The sequence below is a fragment of the Sceloporus undulatus genome, chromosome 6 (assembly GCF_019175285.1).
Source record: "Sceloporus undulatus isolate JIND9_A2432 ecotype Alabama chromosome 6, SceUnd_v1.1, whole genome shotgun sequence".
Lineage (NCBI taxonomy): Eukaryota > Metazoa > Chordata > Lepidosauria > Squamata > Phrynosomatidae > Sceloporus > Sceloporus undulatus.
Genome location: NC_056527.1, coordinates 27,234,641 through 27,256,309, shown reverse-complemented (window position 1 = coordinate 27,256,309; position 21,669 = coordinate 27,234,641). Strand labels below are relative to the sequence as shown.

Below are 21,669 nucleotides of genomic sequence, written 5' to 3'. Positions count from 1 at the left end.
TAAATGCACAAGGGCAAGCATAATTTACACAAGCATGTACTGTACTTCCCTGTAGCAGATCAATGACCAGGAAAAAATGAAACTGAGCCCTGAAGCCCCCTGTGTTCCTGTTGCACAGATGGGAAGAAGTGGGGCAGAGGAAGCACCTTCTGTTTTCCTGGCCTTCAGCATTAGGTATAATGGCAGAGACATGTGGTCCATGTGCTTACTGGATCTGGGCCTTACACTTTAAGGGAGCTCCTACACCATTCCCTTCTACTTTCAGACTTTGAAAAAAGGCTTGGGAGATTCTGTAAACTAATCTCTGTAATTTTCCTCCCCATTACTAAACCTTTCATCAAGTGAAAGGAAATGGACATGTGTATGCAGATTATTTATTAATAATTTATTATTTATTAGCTTTACCTTCTCATAATATTTATTAATTGGATTATTTATTAGCTTTGCCTTCTCACAATATTACAAAAGTATTTATGCATAAAATTTCTCCATAAATATAGTTACAATGTAAACAGACAGTATATGAAACAAAAATATGCAGTACTGTTTTAGGGCAAGGTAAAAGACCAAGTGGGCAAAATATACCAGCATTCTGTACTGGCAGAAATACCACCTGGGTTAGAAATGCTTTACCTCTCCTACTACCATGCACATTTTTTTCTCTCTCACCCTTTAGCCCTTAATGTTCTTCATGCTCCCATGCAGCAAACAGCAGGAATCCCCCCAACCTAAAAGTATTAGTCTTTTTCTATATTAACCCCCCCACCCAAAAAAGCTATGCAAAACTGCCTTCATAAACATGTCTGCCATTTCCTGCTCAGTAGAACTAAGATGGACATTCACAGCAAGAAAAACCAAATGTATTGAACTTTGGATACAGATGCTGTGTTCCCAACAAGCCAAGCTCTTTTGTGGTTTAATTCCTAGGGGGAAATACACAGTACACTGGCAGCAATATGCTGCATATCTAGGGCTGAACAAACTGGGAATGGTTCAACTTAAACAGGCATTTATGACTCAACCTCTCCTACTTACTCCTTTCTGTTAGCCACAAATACATGACTGACAGAAATTCAAAATGGGCTAGACCCGTGGAAAAATCATGATGTTTAAAATTTAGGTGCAGCTTTCCCCATCTAGCTATTCCTGTGCTGAATATTCAAGTTCATATTCAGATTATTCTTTCTGAATGTTTTATGTATCAGTTACATTTACTTCCTCCTATGGTTTACCAATAATACTATTGGGATAAAGAATTTCCCCCATAAATCCACACATATATCCCTATAAGTCTGCACAAGTTCATCAGATTGTTAGTTCAATTGTATTATGACATCCAAAATAGCATAGTGGCTCTATCTTATCTTAATTAGGACTCTAGGGCAAACAAAAAGGCATATGCTTTTTCTTATTTTGCCACCATGTCCTAAGGTGGCTGACTCAGTTTACTGGTAGAGTTCAGGGGCAGCTGGTGAGTCCCAGGAGCTTATCGCATGGGGCTTGAGGAACGCAAATGGCACAGAACGGAAGGGAGTGGGAAGTGGACGAACAGGGAAATTGCCCCTATTACCACATGAGGGAACACCGCCAATGCTGCTGGAAGTCCCCAATACATTTCCCATCCACTCACAGGAGGCGATTTTCAAGAACTGTTCAGAATCGTCCTTGAAAATCATATCCTATGGGATGGATGGGGAATGGATGGGGAACTTCCAGCAGCATCAGCAGCATTCCCCCATGCAGTAATATGGGTGATTTCCCTGCTCTGTTCCCTTCCTGCTTCCTTCCATTCCACATCATTTGTGTTCCCCGAGCTCCGTGCGATAAGCTCCCCAGTCAGCAGGGCAAAGAAGCTGCTCTGGGTTTCGGTACAAATGTTAAAGGGGCTATCCAAGATGCTGAACTCTATTCCTATCCCAACCCCCCAAATAGGTTTCTTTAAATGTCAGACTAAACCCTACAGTGGATTTACTATCCCAATAACATGGAAGCCATCAGCTGCCATTGGTTCTGTTGCTCTCTAATGACAGACCAGTGTAAGGAAGACAGATTTCCTAAATATTTTTGCAAGAGGGCTGAAGTCTAGAGGGAGAATCTATCCTGTGTGCATATAGCTCTGAATCCTACTCGTTTATCCTAATTAGAACACAGATATTGAATAATGAGCCAACATGTGGGGAGTAACCATAAGATCTTAGCCTTAGACAGCAAAGCATGACATCCTGGTAGCCATGTTAATCCTTAGTTCCAAGTTAAGATTTGAAGCTGTAGCCTTTCACAGACTTGACCATTAACTTTGCCACCTTCCTGTTGAGGGGAGCCTCCATGGGAGGAACTCTAGGAAGGAGTTTGTGAAAAGTAGAGATACATTACTATGGCTTAGAAAAGAAACATTTCTCCTGGTTACTCTTGCAAAAATACACACATTACAGCACTCTGGTTTGGAGTAATATGATTTCAAGGCTGTATCCAACTCATGGTGATTCTCCCATAGGCCTTTCCTGGTAAGATTTCTTCAGAGGGCTTTTGCAACTGATTCCTTGTAAGGCTGAGAGTGTATGACTGGCCCAGGTGGATTTCCATGGCTGAACAGGGATTCGACCCTGACCTAATCCAGCATTCAAATCCCTACAACAGAACTCTAACTAAATAAAATACACACACACACACACACACACACACAACCACTGTCTTGAAGAATCAGTTAGGATCAACTAACAGGAAGGGTGGATACAATCACAGTTCATGTGAATCACATGTGCCACTTTCCTCGCCAGGAGGTGCCCATAGTATTTCCTGTTGCAAAAAATAAAATAAAGAAAAAGTCTTGCTATTCAAGCATCCAGATATCAAAGACAGGAAACTGAAGCCAGATGGTAGCCTAATCATATTAGGACACGGTGATGTAATTTCCCTTTGGGGAAGAAATGATAAAAAAACCCTCAAAAACACTCAACATAAAAGAATGATAAAAACATTTTCTGTACTTATCTACAAAATCAAGGGTCTGAAATAATATCTAAGAGGAGTGTGTCACAAATTTGTGCTGAAACCCAAACAATGAGTTTCTGAATAAGAAATTCCAAACATTTACTGAAAGGTTTTCATCAAGAGATCACTGCATGTTGAAAGCGGACTCCAGTAGTGGGACACTTTCCCTTTAAAATCAGATTCTTGCTTTTTGGACAACAAATTCAGAGAGAAAGAGAGAATGTGATTTTGCAGTCATTTAAATTACAGAATGGGATTTCTTATTTGCTGAAACAAAAGAGGAGCTGATCTTTAAAAAAGGACATATTAATAGGAACACAAAACTAAAAAAAGTTGTGAATTTTTACACATGGATTTCCCTGTGAACTTAAGTAACTTCAGGAGCTTGTATTGTACAGAAAAACACGTTATAAGGGATTCTAGGGCAAAGGGACATTTGGTTCTGAAATGCTTGGGTGGGTGGCTAGAGAATGTACAAGCAAACTCAAGAGTGACTCTTGGGAATCATTTGCTCACATCAGCTCAGTCACTACCCCTTGTAATCATTTCCGGACACATCTACCATATATTTCAAAAACCACACAAGTAAAAATGTGGGAGAGTGCTGGTTTCTTTTTTTATGGCTTACAAAGGTCTTGGAGTTCCCTTGGAAAGTAGGTAGAATGACTACCTACCCAAGTCAGAGTTGCTTGGAAACTGTAAAACAAACAGACCAAGCAACACATGATTTGGTGGTGGCCACATCTTCTGTAGGCTAAGATCTTCATTACAGCAGATGGTGCAAAACAGAGATTTAGAAACTCTCAGTAACTGACTGCTGAGCTAATATTCAGCTGGCTGCATTTGCACATATAATATGAGCACTTCTCTGCTGTGAACAAGATCTCTGAGCTCTACAGAATATCACAGTGTCTAACTCTTCAAGGAAATTTGTTCACCCACTTAACAGCTACCACTGCCCCATCTTCTCCTTCTGATACAAAGCAACACCCTCTAATGATGCCTGAAGTGGTGTGAATGACTAGCACTGAAACAGACATGATACTAAACGTGTGAATTCATTTAAGGTGTCTGTGCTTTCATTTCACAAGAGCAGCTGCATAGGGACTCAAGATGAATAGTGCTTGTTTTAACCCCCTCTACCTGCCTTCCTCTTGTATGCTGGCTAAAAATCATTCCTCCACAGACAAGGAGGCTAAACAAGGAATATTCATTTTCAGAAATGAACACTTTGGCCCAAATGAAGGAAAATATAAAAAGAAACAAGGGCATAGACAATAAATATGCATAGACAATAAAGGAAACCAAGGATTTTGGAGGAGGAAAATATCTATAAAGATAACGGCTGACATTCTTTACTGCAGTTGCAGATTCATAACCTCAAGTAACTACTCCATATTCACTAACACTATAGTCAGGAAATGGCACTATTGCCACTATTGTAAATGCCCTTCCAAACCTACTTTATCAAAGATGGAGGTCTGTTCAATTGGCAAGTGGGGTGCAAGAGGATGACATTTCCATTCCCTTCCTGTCAGTGAGTACGGCTGCAACAATCAGAGGCATGACTCCTGTCATAATTCCTTGTCACTCAGGAGTGTCACTAGGAGGTGTGAGGTACGGACTGCACCAGATGACATCTCAGAAGGAGGTGTCATCCAGTTCACTGGTGGGAAGGGGATGTCTCCCCTTACCACTTATCTCTTCGGGGTATCACAGCCCCCTGAGGAGATCAATGGCGGCAGGAACATAGAGGACTCAGCCCTCCACTTCCTGCTGCCACCACTACTCATCTCATTGGGGCACCGCTTTCCCTATGAATTGAGTGGTTTTGTAACACCACACTCCCATTTTGTTGGGGGTGTTAAAAATAATCTCCACTAGGTGTCAAATATGGCAGGTAGGCCACTGTCTTCACACTGACAGGAGGGAGGTCATGGTAACAACAGAGCTAACTGCACTACTGTTCCATTTTTAATATGAATTTCATGGAAATCAGAGTGGAGAAAGTGGGGACAACAGATTGCATGTGGTTTCAAACCCCCCCCCTTATTTTTGTGAACCCTGAAGCTCTACACGACAATCGCAAAGCTGCTGGATCCCACGTGATCAACTGTCTGAGAATGGCCAAAGTTTCTGCAAAACAGGTTAGACTTGATTTGCCCTTCATGACCCCCAGCCTCCTAATAATAATAATAATAATAATAAAAATAATTTGTATCCTGCCTCTCCCTGTATTGGATCGAGGTGGGTAACAACAAACAAAAGAACAATGAAAACACAACACAACAAGCCACAAGTAAAAACATAGCAAAACATATCAAATCCTAATTCCCTATCTCCATCCCACCCTAAAATAGCGTTAATACAACAATTCCCAATAAATGCTCCCAATAAAATAGTCAATAAAATCAATCAATATTTATGCAGGAATTCTGTTCCCTAACAGAATTCTGTTCCCTAAGGCCCAAAATACATGGGCCAAATAAGGAGAAGTCTAGTGGTCTTTATATTAACAAGGGAAATTTCAGAAGTCGACCATGTTAAAAAAAAAAGAAAGATAATCATTAGGCCAAATGAATAGCTTTACCTAGTGAAGGGTGTAAACTCTTAGGGGCAAAGCAGATAGCTGCAACTGCGTCAGGACTGCGGTGACTGCCACTGCTGTCATAAACTAGCCACTGCCAGAAGACAGATTATTTCCACTCCTACCACACTGGAGCAGTTTCCAGCAGCTTTGGGGGCATGTTGTTTGAACTCCATGCCAGAAGCCACTTTATTTGGCCCATGTGTTTTGGGCCTTAGGGAACAAAATTCCTATTCTAGGTGGCATAAATATATCCTACTATTCTGTACAGCAACCACTTTCCCCAACTCCTGTAAAAGATTCCAGGGATGATAATATTTTAACAATTTGCTTCAAAAAATTTATCAGATTATGTTGACTCAGACTCATGTTTCCAGCCAAGGGGGGTTTCTAGTGCTCCTGCTTTGGCAACACAAAGAACACAATATTGGCCAGCCAATCTCATAATAAAAACTCCTCTTCAAATACCCAATTTTTGGCCACCATAAAAACTGAGAGTGATAGCACATCACTTCTGGGTTGTCAGAACTGACTTGTGAGGCCTGGAAGAAGTGTAACAGGGTAAAAAAAGATTGCCCCTGCCAGCAGCACAGTTGTAGAACCTGAGGCAACTGTTAGGAGCTTAGAGCGTGGAAAATTTGCATTTTGAAGCCCAAAAAGTAACAGGCCCATATCTTGTCACTTTATAACAAATCACAGAAGCGGCTCTGAATTAGTTGAAAAGACAACTAGCACACTTCTGGACCAGGGCAATACACATGGGCCAAGATAAGGGATTAGGAGCCAATCATCCTAGAATTAATTAAAATAAAAATTACAGAGCTGTTACAACTGTGTGGAAAGTGAAATGCCAGGGAGCAAGGTCAAAGCAATCCCCCTGAAGCTGAAGGATTTAGGAAAGGCAGGGCATCTAAATAACAGAGAGGGGCTTTCCCCAGCTAGGCAGGAGTTTAGAAACTATTAAGCAGTACAGGAAAGAAAAGACAAGCTAACACTGCAGCCTTTCTGAAGGGGATGATGTCATCTGTCTACAGAGAAAAAGGCATCCCCCTCTTTTTGTCTCCCCCACCACACTTCCTTTGTGTGGCTCTGGGATGACATCACCTCCCAGTCCTAAGGTCTCACACTCCGGTTGTTCAGTAACACTTCCCCGCTGTGTGTTTCAGCTGAAGACCAATCATCCTTCATATAAGTCATTATTTTTTGAATAACGCTATCCGAGGGGCTCTCAACCATCTCTCTCTTTCCCCACACACAGTTTGGTTTCTAAAGTCCTCAGGGGGGAAAAATATGCAAACTTTTGGAGAAGCCAAATTACTATAAACTGCAAGCCTGCAAAAAGGAGAAACTCCATCTCAAACTTTGTAAGGCAACCCACACCGGGGCCGCCTGCCTGCAGCCTATTCCAGCTGCTTCTCCATGCTGTCAAAAACTGAATAATGTGAACTAATTAAACAGACAAGGCAATTGTGGCTGTTTAATTTTGGGGGTGGGGGTCCTTCCCCACATCCTCTAAAAAGATGAATTACAATGCAACAGGTCTTGGTCTTCCTGCAGGGTTATGCAGTTGTTGTTAAATAGGTCAAGCAACCAAGCTACGTTTGCAGCTGTATTTCATAAACATGCAAAAAGATGCAGAGGGAAACATGTTATTTGACCATTCCCCCTTGCACTGTGATGCAGATGTGGCCTTCTTAATAATGAGGGTTCCAAGTTTTCTATCAGGCCTCTTGGCATTGCCAAAAATTTAATACACAGACATTAAAGCAATAGTATTACTATGCCATGCAAACCTTCAACTACTGATTTAGGGACATGCAACTGCTGTTAAGGGCACAGCAGCAGCATCACACTGGAATCAAAGTTGTGTGTGGTTTTTTTAAAAAAAAGCTTGCAGATTAATTGTGGAGGGGAGGAGGATAACCTTTCATCTTTTTTCCCAGCTGCCACTTGTGTTTGCATCAGTGTGTGGGGTGGAGTGGGGTACTGTTCAGTACTACACTTGGCAGCTGCTCTTCCCATGCCACTCCTCCACAAATGTTTCCCAGAGTAATGCAACATGATGATCTAGCCTTACTTGAAGGGCACTCTGGGTATGTGTCTATGAAGGGGAGGGAGAGATACGAAGTGCCAGCCACCACTCAAAGAAGAACTACAGTGCAAGAAGTTATTCGTTCCCCAACCCTGATATCTCTCAAAATGTCCTCCATTCAGCTGCCTGCAAATGGGTACCAAAACAGAAGAGAAGTTCAACTTACTACTGCAGCATTTTTCCAGGTCAGGTGGCAATCCTAATCATGAAGAGAGAATGCTAGAGGTACCAACACTTCTTAAATATATTACCATTTTTCTTTAAAATGCCTAGCATTCAATGAAATTTGTTTGAATTGCATATCTAAACAAAATCACTATCTACTCCACAAATCTAACAGTACTCAGTGCAACATGCCTTCAAATAAGAATACAAAAATATTAGGTTGTCAGCCTGTTCAGCCTGTTCCAACCAATATTTCTAGCATTCTGAGATTGGATGACTGAGTAATCTTACATAACAACAAAAATAGGAAGGAAATCTAGGTGACTTACCATTTATCTGCCATAGCATCTGAAATCCAGTAGATTCCTGTATTGTATCAGAAGAAAACACCACATGAAGACTGGAACTAGTGGTGCCACCAGAAGGGGGATTACTGTTGCCACAGAAAGTGCCTATCAAGTTGGATTGGGTGTTAGGACCATCATAAAGCTGAAATCAAACAAAAGGAAAGGTAATGGAGAGGGAACATCCATTTACTGCTGTTTTCTTTCTTTTTATTCACAATGTTTAAAAAGAAATGATTATTACCATCATCTTCTCCCAGGTATTATATAAATGTGTTGTAACAAACATCCCTGATTACAGATCAGTAGCAGTCCCTATGTAGCCTGGGACACAAAAGGAGGTTATCACACGGAGGAGTCAAGTGTCCTCTTCCCGTTGTTAAATCGTCTCATTTGCATGGAGTTTCTGTTAATACCCAATGACACGTCCATTACTGTTTACCAACAGGAAAAGAACAAGATAAGTGTGCAGGGGTACTTTTCTGCCGATCATGTGAATGAGACGATTTCTCAAACTACTGCCCTCTGAGTTGATATATTATAGCTTTCATAATCCCACATTTGGGGATGATGGGAGTAGTCATCCAAAATGCTGATTTAGGGGGACTGTAAACCCATTGAGTACAGGTTGAATTCCTATTCCTTGATCTGCCTTGCAATTGACCAGGAGCACCTCTGTCTTGTCTGGATTAAGCTTCAATTTTTTGCCCTCATCCAGTTTATTACTGTTGACAGACACCAGTTTAAAACTGAAATAGCTTCCCTGAACTGAGATGGAAAGAAAACACAGAGCTGGGTGTTGCCAGTATATGGATCAACCTAAATTCCCAAAACTCTGGACAACTTCTTTAAGAGGTTTCAGGTATGTGTTAAATAGCATGGGGGCACAAAAGAGAACTCTATGGGCCCCCAGAGGTTAATGGCCAAGGGGTCAACCAGGAGCACCATCTTCTGTGCTTGCTACACTTTAAAAAAAGGAACAGATCCACTGGAGAACAATGCCTACAAATCTCATTCCATGGCTGATGGTATCCAAAACACCTGAGAATTCCAGCAGAACTAACAGGCAAAACAGACTGTCCAAAAAGGGTGGATTGGAGCTTCCCAGAGCAACTTGCCCCGAACTGTGGCAACCATATGCATGCAGCTCCAATTTGGCCCATCAGTGCTGTTTCAAAGCAGCTTCTGAAAATGAGCTTTTTAAAAAAACCATTTCTTTTCAAGGCAGCTCTTCTGGGTTGGGGCAACTTGGCAGCAGCTTCTGGGCAGCTTAAGGGTGTGCATCATGTGATTGCCAGCCCCCCAAGCCATCCAGAAGCAGTCTTTTTTCACCCATCTGTTTCGGGCCATACTCCTCCATTCAGTTTCCAGCAAAGAACATCTGCCAAAGTGACCAAAGAGACTAGAAGATGAACCAATGGATACAAATTACGAGAAAAGACATTTGACCTAAACATTAGGAAGAACTTTACTGTAAGATCTGTCTGACAGCAGAACAGACTTCCTCGAGGAGTGGCAGACTCCCCTTCTTTCGAGGTCTTTAAACAGAGGTTGGGTTTATTTTATTATGTATTTATTTACATTATTTATATGCTGCCTTTCTCCCAGGATGGGACCAAAGGTGGCATCTTTCAGGAGTATTGTAGTTGTTCTTTCCCGCATGTCAGGAGTATGAACTAGATGATCCTGGTGTATCCTTCCAGTTCCATGACTCTATGATACTGTGCTTGTTCTGTCTTTTTTTCTTACTGAGAAAATCCATTAGAAAGAAGGTGCAGTACTTTCTATTTGCTAAAGTAAGGAAACATCCCCGACAAAAGACATTTCAAGATGGGAGGGAATTACTGAATGCCTGAAAATATTCTTTGCATCACTGATCCACTCGCATCCCAATCTGTTTGGTCTAGAAACAGTTATTTCACAAATACAACAGTTGCAATGGCAACAGACGTTGATGGTGTAATAGTCCACCAGTCCTGGAAAAAAAATAAATTCCACTTGCATGACTCTTTGCTAAACTTTATTTCATCAAGTAGAAGTTGGATATTTTTTCTCTCTCTACCCAACAGACAGCAGTTAACTTCACATTTCTACACAATTCCTCTTAAAGCGAACAGACAGTTTTTCAACTACACAAATAATGGTTGTCATAGAAACCACTTTATCCCATACAGCTCCCATCCTGGTTCTCAGAGCAGGTCACTATTCACATGAAATTCAAATGAAAACGATGAGACAGCTGTAACTGTTTGAAAATGAAGCAACAGCTAGAGTTACAGGCATTTGGTAAATCTGTCCAACCTTATAAAAGAGGAGGACAGCTGTGCATTTTCATGAAGAATTTTGAGCATCTGAGGCATTATTCAATCCTCAGAAAAGCACAGCCAAGAATCAAACTCAACCAAATTTAGTTCTGCTATACCGATATTCATATTGCAAGTCATTTTTATAATGTTTTGGCCAGGGTCTCGGGCACATTTTTCATTTAATTATATTTTATATCTTCAACTAACTAAGAAAATAATAATATCTGGCCCCGAATTGACATTAAGCTATTTCTGTCTTGCTGAAGTAGTCCATAATAACCTTAATTATATGGACCTTAATATCATACAAGGGAAATCTACACTTTTCTCTTTGTGGAATAAAAATACAATAATAAATTTCACAGGGGGCACTATGCTGTCCTTTCTGTTTCTTGAGACAGATGTCTCTTGTAAAAATAGGTCTGTTCAGAATAGCTTACCTGGAATTCCCAAATTTAAAAATAAGACTACTATGTCCAGTCTTATGTCACCCCTAGGAACATAACTGAAGGAGAAAATGATATTTTTAAAAACAGGGCATAGTGAATGCCTTTTATTTCATTGGACAAGAGCTGTCAACCGATTAGACTAGGAAAAACATAAAACAAGTCAAGAAGAGAGAGAATGATTGATTATTAATCTCCATTGAAGTTAGGCTACAATGCAGTTTCTAAACTATGCTGTTCCTGATTGATAATTGCCCAGATTATGCTGATGGAGATATTCCATGCTGGTAAGAGAAGTTACTTTTAACTAGTCTATGCTAAATAGATATATTTGCCTTCTGCTAGATGTAGTACTGTAATTGCTAGATATAGCAATGCCCAGAGATATTAACCCCTTGATGCCTGTGTTTACAGGTACCTGTTTAGAGATAAATAGTTCCCCAATAGAAGAGAGTGCATTCCTTCATGGATAAATGGCTGAATTGTGTTGTTTAAGATGACATGCAGCTACAGAGAAGCCTGCTACACAAATGCAGATCTAAAGATTCAGTCCTTATGAAAGTATAGTGTCTTACCTGTCATATTGTGTAATGTAATAAATGCATGATGCCTTACATGTAATGTAGCGTAAAGAAAGCAATGTGTCTAGACATTCAAATGTCTATCTTTCTCTCTAAGAGGAATGTGTATGGTTGTATATCTATGACTGCTTATAAAGAAACAGCCAAAAAGACTAACAAAGGTACAGACGGGCAGGTTGTGGCGATATTAGGGCTTGATAGGGCTGCGCAGCTTCGCAACTGTGGCGCCATGTACAGACCCCTGTCAGCACAAGCAGCGTCATAGATGCAAAGGAGCCACCTTGACTGGCTCTTTTTTGAGTGCGCATCTGTTCAGCCCCATGTGGATGCTGCTGCACAGCTGCACAGCAAAGAGGGGCAGCATTTCACTGCCGGGCCAACAAGTCTTTAAAAATGTCTTGACATTTCAATACTTAAGAATGCTTAAGTGGAGTGTTGATGTTAATTCTGCCTGTCTGGATTTTACCTCTGGTCACAGGTTGGACACCAGGCTACCAGAAGGCAATAAAATGGTCCCCACACAGATACAAATTAGCTGATGAATGGCAAAAGAACCTCAGTTTCTCCGTCTAAAGAGATAGGGGTGGGGAACCACACCGGTTTCAACTGATCAATGTCCATAGCAATTTTCCATAGAAGAATTTAGTCATATAAGAACCTTCAACAAAAAATAAAGCAGCAAGAGTACAATGAGAAATCAAGCTGATGTTCTATTGAAAAGAAAGGACAGAAATCTTTCCTAAATGGAATTACATATGACAAAGCAGATCTTTTCCTTTTCCATTTGTTATGACAGAGAGAGTGCCAACAGGAAAGTTTTCCTGCTTCTTGCATTCATTATTTACTCAAATCATTTAGACTCTGCCACATTTTCATTAAGACAAGCCTTGAAGACAGCTTAAATTAAAATCATTATTCTTTAGCAAGCAGCAGTGTCAAAACGGTAGCCAAGTTGCCTCGTACATTCCTCAAATATTTTTGCCTGAAGAGAAAGTTTTGTCTTTATTATGAATTTCACTTTAAGCAAAATGCAGTCACATTCTAGGGAACATGCAACTCTGACCCATCCTCCTACTACTGCTAAGAAATTCTGCTGGGTTTATCAAACTCTTCAGGGCTTCCTTTGACATTCCTTAGACATTTTGCTTACAAAGAAAGTTTCAACATTCACTCTAGATATGATTTCAGCAGTCATTTTGGATGCCAGTGTCTCAGCTCTACTTGGTTAACTTTTTAAAATTCCAACTCAGTTCCCTTGCATTTGCACTAGGTGGCAAAAGGCCAAACAGATACTCTAGGGGTCAGCAGTAAAATCCAGCTGCTTTTTCTGTACTCCATAAATACTCTTCTTGTCTCAAGTAGAGGAATTGCATATGATGGCTCACTGCCTAATAGAGATTTCGGTACACATGGAGTGTTCCCATTTGGGTAACATGTGAGCATAGATACAGAGAAAGCAGCTGTTTTTTTAAAAAAAATTGCTTACACTGTGAAGTAAGTGGTACATGATAGTAGCCCAAATTTATTTTATGACTTCATCCTAAACTATTATGGGGGGAGAATTATTTCAACAGCATCGATTTTGTATAATGATGGGAATGTATCAATCTGGCATATTGTCGCCAAGCTTCCAAACCAGCAATAGGGTACAGTGAAAATCCATGATATGCAGGGTTGGTCACCAGCAAGTAACTATTAATACATTGGTGTTCTACCTAAATACCAAATTAAAGTAATGATTTTAACTAACATGGCCATGTTTTTCACATTATTGCGTGAATTTGCATTGTTGGACCTGCAGTCACATCGGATCAGAGCTGCAAACCCCTCCTCCCATGTGATAAAGCCCTCTGTAAAATTAATATATTGCCCACATTAATAAATTACACAATTTCTGTTTTTAGCAAGGGTCCATCTACTATGGGATGAACTTACCACTGTCTCATCATTGAATTTCAGCAGCAAAGCAGAAAACACAATTACAAAAAAACCATCAGTACAAAATTGCTTGTCTAACGGGTTTGGTTGCAAATTTTGCATTTAAAGAAAGCATTTTCGGCTTGTTTCAATGGCTTTTATCAATGTGGTTCCAAAAACCTCAGTGGACACAGGATTACAGTTTGATGCCAAAATTTAGAAGCTTGATTTGCCACCCCCCTGGTTTTCAGGGGTACCTCGAGAGTTACAAATATGACCATAAGGAGAAGATATAAACTGTTGAGTAAATAAATGAAAAGGAATAACTGTTTAAACATGTAAAAGTATGCCACTTGGAAACTGTGTTTCATCTACTTTTTATATAGGGTTCTTCCTCATATACGACGGAAGACTTTCTAACACTATCAGTCAGGAAGTAGTATTCGGCTATTCTATCCTTCTCTTCAAAACAGATATTTTTCTATTTAAAAAGAGACTGAAAATGCACCAGGAAAACATGAAGAGTTACAAAGAGAACAAAACCTTCTATGAAATCCTATAAAATCCCATGTCAAACACAGGGCATAAAAGTCCGAGCTAAAAGCATCCATAGGCAACAGAACGTATTTCAATAAATTGCAGGTATGATGCCTCCTCCTTTTTGAAATATAAATATGTATTAAAACAAAAATGACACCAAGCAAACTAGAGAGTCAAAGTGTCAGGACTACATACTGTATGAATTATTTATAAATTCCTTTTTTTACTTTTGGAATGAGAAACACATCACCGTCTAAAAATGCAAGTTTACTTTTGAAACCATGAGAAGGCTATCTGTGGTATTTCCTGCAGCAAGTCTTGGGTTGATTTGGTACAAGATCCTGTCAGTGCAGTTCACACAGAGAGAGAGAGGGGGTGGGGAGAAAAAGCGAGGGAGAGAGAGAGCGAGAGAGAATTTGTACTATACTAACTTTGTACTAGCCTAGCCCTGTTCAACATATGATTTAATATCCTTATTTTTTTAAAGGATTTGCAGATTTAATGATTTTGTTTTTCACACACATATGACTTTGCTGTCAAAAATGCACCATTGGCAGAACAATGTTAGTTGGCAGTATTTTATACATTTTCCTTAATATATATTTTAAAAGCAGGCAATCAACCCAATAAGTAGTCATGCTAGAGGCTGCTATAGAAAGCAAAGAGGGCTAAGGTTGCAGTCCTATACAGTGGACCCTTGGTATCCACTGGGGATTGGTTCCAGGAAACTCCATGGATACAAACATCAGTGGATGCTCAAGTCCTATTATATACAATGGCATAGTAAAATACTGTTCCTTATATAAAATGGCAAAATAAAGGTTTGCTTTTTGAATTTTTTTTCTTTGTGTGAATATTTTCAAACCGTGGTTGGTTGAATCCATGGATGCAGTCCGTGGATATGGAAGGCTGGCTGTACATTCCTAGCCCCTGTATACTGGGAAAAACCCCTAGTGTACTGAATGAGACTTCTGTGTAGAAAGACTGAGTTGAAAATCTACAAATCCAAAATAGCAGGCCTGGAGGAGTATTTTCTGCAGAGGTCAGTGGCATGTGAAGCAATTACTTCTGCTAAGCTACTTATTTATTTAAAGTAGGGGTAGGAATTGTGTGGCCCTTCATATGTTGCTGGACTACCACTCCCAGCAGGCTCAAGAAGAACAGACAGTTGTGAGGAATGCTGGGAGTCTAACATCTGGAGCACTGCATGTTTACCAACCCTGCATTTAAGGCATTTCTGCTCTGCACTCTCAACTGCATGGAGTACACAGCAGAAGTACTTGAATGCCATCTCCAAGACTGTTATTTTTTTTTTCTAGCTGAATTCCTCTACCCAACTGTGTGGTTTGACAGAAATTTGGCAAAGAAGCTTTCTAAAGTCATGTCCTCTCCATGAAAGGATCACAGTTGCTGACAATTTTTGTCTTATAAACTTGTTAAAGGCATAAGAGCTCTTCTAGAAAGAGAGGTGGTAAGCCTAACAGCCAAGACTCTTCCTTCCACTTGTGACTGCACTGGAAAAAGATAATTATTTGCACACACACAGACACACACACACACATACATGGTTGGCATGTACAAAAAAAGCATATTCCAAGAAAGTTATCACTACTGAAGAAGGACACAATAACATAAAAATGGGGTAGCTTTCAGCTACCCCTTTTTCAGCCAGATTGGAGCCGTGGCAATTGCATGCCGTGGCCTATTCAGGGCGTGAAAAGAAGCTGCAAAAAATGACTCCTTTTTGCACTCTGAAAAGGGAGTAGTAGCCATGGCACCACGACTATATGACACTCTTTCAGTGCTGCATCATGCGGACGCAGCACCAGAGGAGCACTGTGATGCCACACTCTGTGTGGTGTGGCACGCGGCATCACAGGGTGTGCGTCATGTAGATGCTATGCCCCGACTCCGCCCCCAGGCTGGCCCAAAGTGCGCAGGGCCTATGTGAGGCTATGCTTGAATATTTTATTTGGTCCATATTTTCTCCTGGGCAAATATACAGATCTTTTACACTTCTCTGGACTTTGCTAGGACACCTTTCTTGGCTCATATGTTCCCAAATACATATATAAATACCAGACAGCAATAAGAAAGGGAAATTGCCCGCAATGAGAACCTTATATGAGGTGCATTTTTTGAATGATTCCCTGATCTTTTTGAAGCCTGATAAAATGTATTTCAGAACATTTACTCTTTTTTTTTTTTTTTTTTTGCTGTTTATGTGCTTTATTGATATCCCACTCCCCCACTTCATCCTTATCACAACCTTTTGATGCAGATTAGGCTGAAAGAGGGTGACTGGCCAAGGCCACCCAATGAGTTTTTTGGCACAGTGGGAATCTGAACTCCAAAGTCTCAGCCTGGAACATCTCTATAGATCTCCCTCAATCCCCCACAGAGGCTTTTCATGGGTGGAGGACACCACGGGGAAAGGGCAGGATAGAGAAGGGAAAGTTCATTGTGTGAGCTTTCTTACATTTGCACAACACTGGATTTCACCCTCAGATATGCCACTAACAGGATTAAATTTGCTGAGACTGCCTTTAGAATTGCCTGGTTGTATGCTAGCTGCTTTTCTGAAGTACAGAAAAAGTCACGATGCTCCAAGATGACAGGGTGCGGCAGCTGAGGAAAAAATGCAGTTAAAAATAAACTATTAGTCATTCCTTCTGGCTTTGCATGTCTGAGGGACATCCATCTGATGGTGGTATCTTGGAGCATTTGGAGCTGTTAGTCATCTGAGGTCTATTGTAATTACAGGCCATTTTTCTCTAGTATCCTTTACATTACTACTGTGGTTTTATGAGTTCTGCTTTCAAAATGACTGATATAAAATTCCTTAACCATTTAAAGTTCAGATTCAGACCATCAGTACTTCTCTCATTAGCAGAATCAACACCTTCTAGTTTTTACTAAGGAGAAATGGTGTTTTCCATTTAAAAAAAACTGCATAAAGAAAATGTAGGAATCCGCTGTTCGTTCTCTCTCTCTCTCTCTCTCTCTCTGTGTGTGTGTGTGTGTGTGTGTGTGTGTGACATTGGTGCTTCAAGAAACCCATTAAGGCAATTTGATCACTGTTTAGAAACTTTCCAAAAGGACAAAAAGGGAGGAAGTGGGATTATATCCACAAATATCCTCTTAAATGAGTAAAAAAGCATCAAAGGAATAACTTTATCTACATAGGGACCACTAAATGTAGTGTTCAAACATGAATCAAGGAACATGAGAGGCATTGCAGACAGGGTCAGCCAGAAAAATTAGCAGTAGCAGAACACGTTATAAACCCCCATGGGCATAAAATGCTATTTGAAAACACTGAAATTCTGGACCATGCCAACAACTATCAGGTCAGAATGTAGAGGGAAGATATTGAAATCAACAAACACCTAGACGACTTCAACAGGAAAGAAGAAATGCTTAAAATAAACAAAGTTTGGTTACTGAAAAAATACCAAAATCAAGACCTATCAAGTGCAAGTGCAAATGAAAACTACCCAGGATCAGAGGGGTTTCCCAGCAGACAACAGATCATTAATTAAATGGATACACTGAGGCCTTGCTGTTCAACAACAGATCAACACACAGATTAACATGTAAATCACTTTCTTACTTTCAGGCCAGCATTCTCTGAAGATGCCAGCCACAGATGGTGGCAAAACGTCAAGAATAAATTCTTCCAAAACACACCCACATAGCCCAAAAAATCCACACACAAAAAAAAGGAATAATTATTTATTTCACATTAAAGCGCCTACCCAAAACATAGCTTCCTCTGAAGTAAATCCTATGGATGGAGCTAGCTTCCTAGTAAGTTCACTTACAACTACAGTCCACTTTCAAATCTTATAATTCCATTATGATTGCCACAAGGGTATTTGTTGTGCTAGATACATCTCCAAACACCAAGGATATGTTATAGGGAGCCATGATTGGTCATCATTTTGAGATTTACCACAAAATAAAGTTGTATCTTTCATAAATGGAAGCACAGATGTAAAGCAGCAATTAATTGACTTGTTTTAAGTTATAAAATCATCCCTTCGTAATTCACAGTGGGGAGTCCCTTATTTATTTAGCTTTACTGCCTTTTCTCTTACCACCAGATACACATCATATTGTAAAAGAAACACGAAATCTTCATACCTTTACATGGTCACGTTCACAGTTCTCTCCTCCATTTGCACTAAATGCTAGAAAGCTGTAGTTGAGGGTGTTACCAGTTGTTGTTTGGATGGTCCAATTGCAATATGTATCCGGAGGATAGTTATTAGGAAAGTTTAAACTCTCTAAGATGCCTCGGCTACGGTTGGCAATTGCAATTCCCTGGCAAACTGAGGAAAGGCATTTAAATACAGGTTACGCTTTCTTCCTTTTTGGGGGGGAGGGAGATTAATTTTTTATTAATTTTTAGCATGAACAATCTAACTTACACTCACAGTAGTATAAAATCAAAGATAAAGAAATGGAAGGAAGAAAAAGGAGAAAAAAAGCAAAACAAAAAGAACTTATGGAAGCTTTGATATACTAAGTTAGATCTGACACAATGAGTCTATTCTAGCTGGAATGAACAGTAGCATTTAGGACAACCTTCTTTTGTAGAAAGACAGGAACAGATCAAGTGAGAAAAAGAAACACACATTTCTTTAAAAGTAAGGCTAGTTGTCTCTTCAGCCCCAACAATATCACAAACCAGCTTATCAATAGTTTCATTCACAAACACACATTGATTTAGTAGGAACTCTTAACAAACTGAGTCACAACTGCAGCACCACAATTATTGTGGGCTTTTTGTTTGTTTGTTTGTTTGTTTGTTTAACTTCTGAAAGATGAAAGATAGGACAAAGAGGGAATGATATGGATATATCACTAATGTGCCCACACAACAAACATTCATGCACGTATATCCCAAGAAGAATGAGCCCCGTGCTACACTTTTTGGATTAAAGGGATGTCTAAGAGTTGGCATGGTTGAAGATGAACATCCTGTTCTATGTACAGATGAAAAGTGTCATCTAATCAATGGCTTGCATCTTTGTGGTTTGAAATGAATGTCCTGCAAGAATGTGTGGTTTCTCCAAGGGGGAGTACTGAAGAATGTTGTGCTGTTTTTAAAACCCACACATTAATGTGGGTAACATGCAGTCTGAATAACTCTCAGTTCTTGAACAGCCTTTTGTTTAGAGTACAGCAAAATTATTGAGTCAATGAGATCTACTGCATCACTGTTTCATAAAGGTAGCAGAACACTGGCCACATATGAGGATGGGGGTGGGCCATAATATTAGTTAATTAGATTTAGTGGACTGACCACTGAACTGAGAGAATCCAGGTTCAGTCTTTATTTAGCTAGGAAGCTAAATAGATATCCCCAATAGATATATAAATATGATGCTTCCCATATAGATCACTCTAGAGCTATCATGGTGTTGTGGCTGGACTATGACTCTGGGGACCAGGGTTCAAATCCCTACTCTGCAATGGAAACCCACTGGGTGACCTTAGGCAAGTCACCTTCTCTCAGCCTTAAGAGAGAAACTGGCAAAAAGCCCTCTGAACCAATCTTGTGGAGAAAATCCTGTGACAGGCTTGCCTTAGGGTAACTATGCTCCTAAATTTTAGTTATGGAGGACTGGGTGCTATTGCCTTCATATATTTTCTTCCCATAAGCACTTCTAATATACAGAATTCTAGACCAGATAGACTTATGTTCTTAGAGGAGCAGTATGCCAAGAAATATTGTAGCACCTTTGAGACTAACTGAAAGAAATAAGTTACTAGCATGAACTTTCTAGACTTACCTGCATCATGCTAACAACTTTCTTTCAGTTAGTCTCAAAGGTGCTACAAGATCCTTTTGCATACTGATTTTTCCAGACTAACACGGCTAAGTCTTTTCAGTTCTTAGAGGATGAATGAGAGAGGAAAGAGGGAGAGAGGGGGAGACACAGAGAGAATTCTATTATAGTTCAGGCTTATAGTTGTCTCTGAGTCTTGCCATTACCATATTGTAATCTGTACACATGAATACAGTTTGGGACAACATGGAAAGAATTTTCTCACATAGTCTGGAAAAGATGTAGTGAATATATGTGTACAGATAGCACACACAGCATTCATGCCACTGAAATCAAATTGATCCAACTTACTTTGTTTATAGTGAGCAACAAAACCTCCTCCTCCCAAAGACCTGTCTGTTCTTAATTTCACATACAAACTGTTTCCAGTAGAGTGGATTGTGGGTGGTATTTCATTGCCACAAAATTTGCCCAGGATCTTAGCATTGCTACTGTTACCATCATAGACCTATAGTTGCAAAGAAACAAAGATGTTAGTGTTTTTTTTAAAAAAGAGTCCCATTGCTGTGAAAAATGTTTGATATGAATACATGAAACAACTACTACTACATTAGTGCTGAGTTTGGGAAATATGTTTATTGCAATGGAAATCAGTTTGGTATATATGAAGCAAATATCCCAAAGCGTGTATGATAAATGTTGTGTAACCATATGTACAGTTACTTGGTGTAAGCCTGATTAAACCCAGTGGCACATATTTCCAAGTACAAATGCTTGCAAACTGGACTCAGACATATCTAATTCAGAACACTATGACATGGCTGCTGCAGGTTTTTTCTTTTTCAACAATCACTGTATTGTGACATCAGAGGCTTTCATGGCTGGTGTCCATAGTTTTCTGTGGTTTTTCTGGGCTGTGTGGCCACATTTTAGAAGAGTTTATTCCTGACGTTTCACTTGCATCTGTGGCTGGCATCTTCAGAGAGCACCCCCATATACTTCCATGCCACCACCCTCTGACGTTGCCAGCCACAGATGCGGGCGAAACATCAGAAATAAATTCCTCCAGAACGTGGCCATACAACCTGGAAAACCCACAGAAAACTATAATCACTGTATTCTGATGCTATAATGTATTTACTAAGTGTAATTATATACTGCTTTTCTGCCAAAGAGTTCAAAGTGGTTGGCAGAAAAGCAGTTTATGAATATAGTAAGTCACAACATTATCCACCTGGGCAGCATAGTGGTAAGGAATATTAACCTAATCTCCTGAACAAGGATACAGAAAATACATCAGTTAACAAAACTTCTGAGAATTAAGCTTGTTTAATAATAAAAAGTCTTTGGGGCACACATGGTCAGAAGCAGGCTCCTTCTCACTCTTCCCATTTGATTGAACAGAAAAGCCTCCCCATCGTTCCATCCCACCTACAAGGCTTGAAGCTGTACTGATGAATCTGTTCCCTATGTGAAGCAACTAACTGGAGACAAACACTTTAGGTGAGCAGATTTACAGTGACATAGGAGTTTAAATAACCTGGCTTACCAGGTATTACCATACTCAAAATGCCGCTGGCTGAGTGCAACCCAGCTAACTTCCGGGTAGAAGCTGTGCTCAGCCGAACAATTTACAAAGCCAGGAGCTTCCTGGTTTTGAAAAGAGGCTGGCTGAGTACAGCTTCTACCCAGAAGTTAGCCAGGCTGCTCTTGGCTGGCAGCATTGGCAGCATTTTGAGTATGATAATACCTGGATGCATCCCGAATTAAGATTCAAACTGGGAAAGGTAAAATGGATTATTTAGTGATGCAGTAAACTCTTTTTGCCTAAGTCCTTCCAAAGAAGCTTTAGAGAACTGTGCTCATTTAGATTGCTTTAGTGAGATAGAAATGATGAACAGG

At 40.0% G+C, this 21,669-nt stretch overlaps 1 protein-coding gene across 1 annotated transcript in view; it reads right to left on the bottom strand.

Moving 5' to 3' along the window:
- The window catches only part of CUBN (cubilin), a 175,007-nt gene that overhangs the window by 90,218 nt on the left and 63,120 nt on the right, over window positions 1–21,669 (bottom strand). Inside the window, 3 exon segments of the mRNA XM_042472046.1 lie at window positions 8,165–8,324; window positions 18,116–18,303; window positions 20,119–20,275. Of these exon segments, the coding sequence (XP_042327980.1) occupies window positions 8,165–8,324; window positions 18,116–18,303; window positions 20,119–20,275 (505 nt within the window).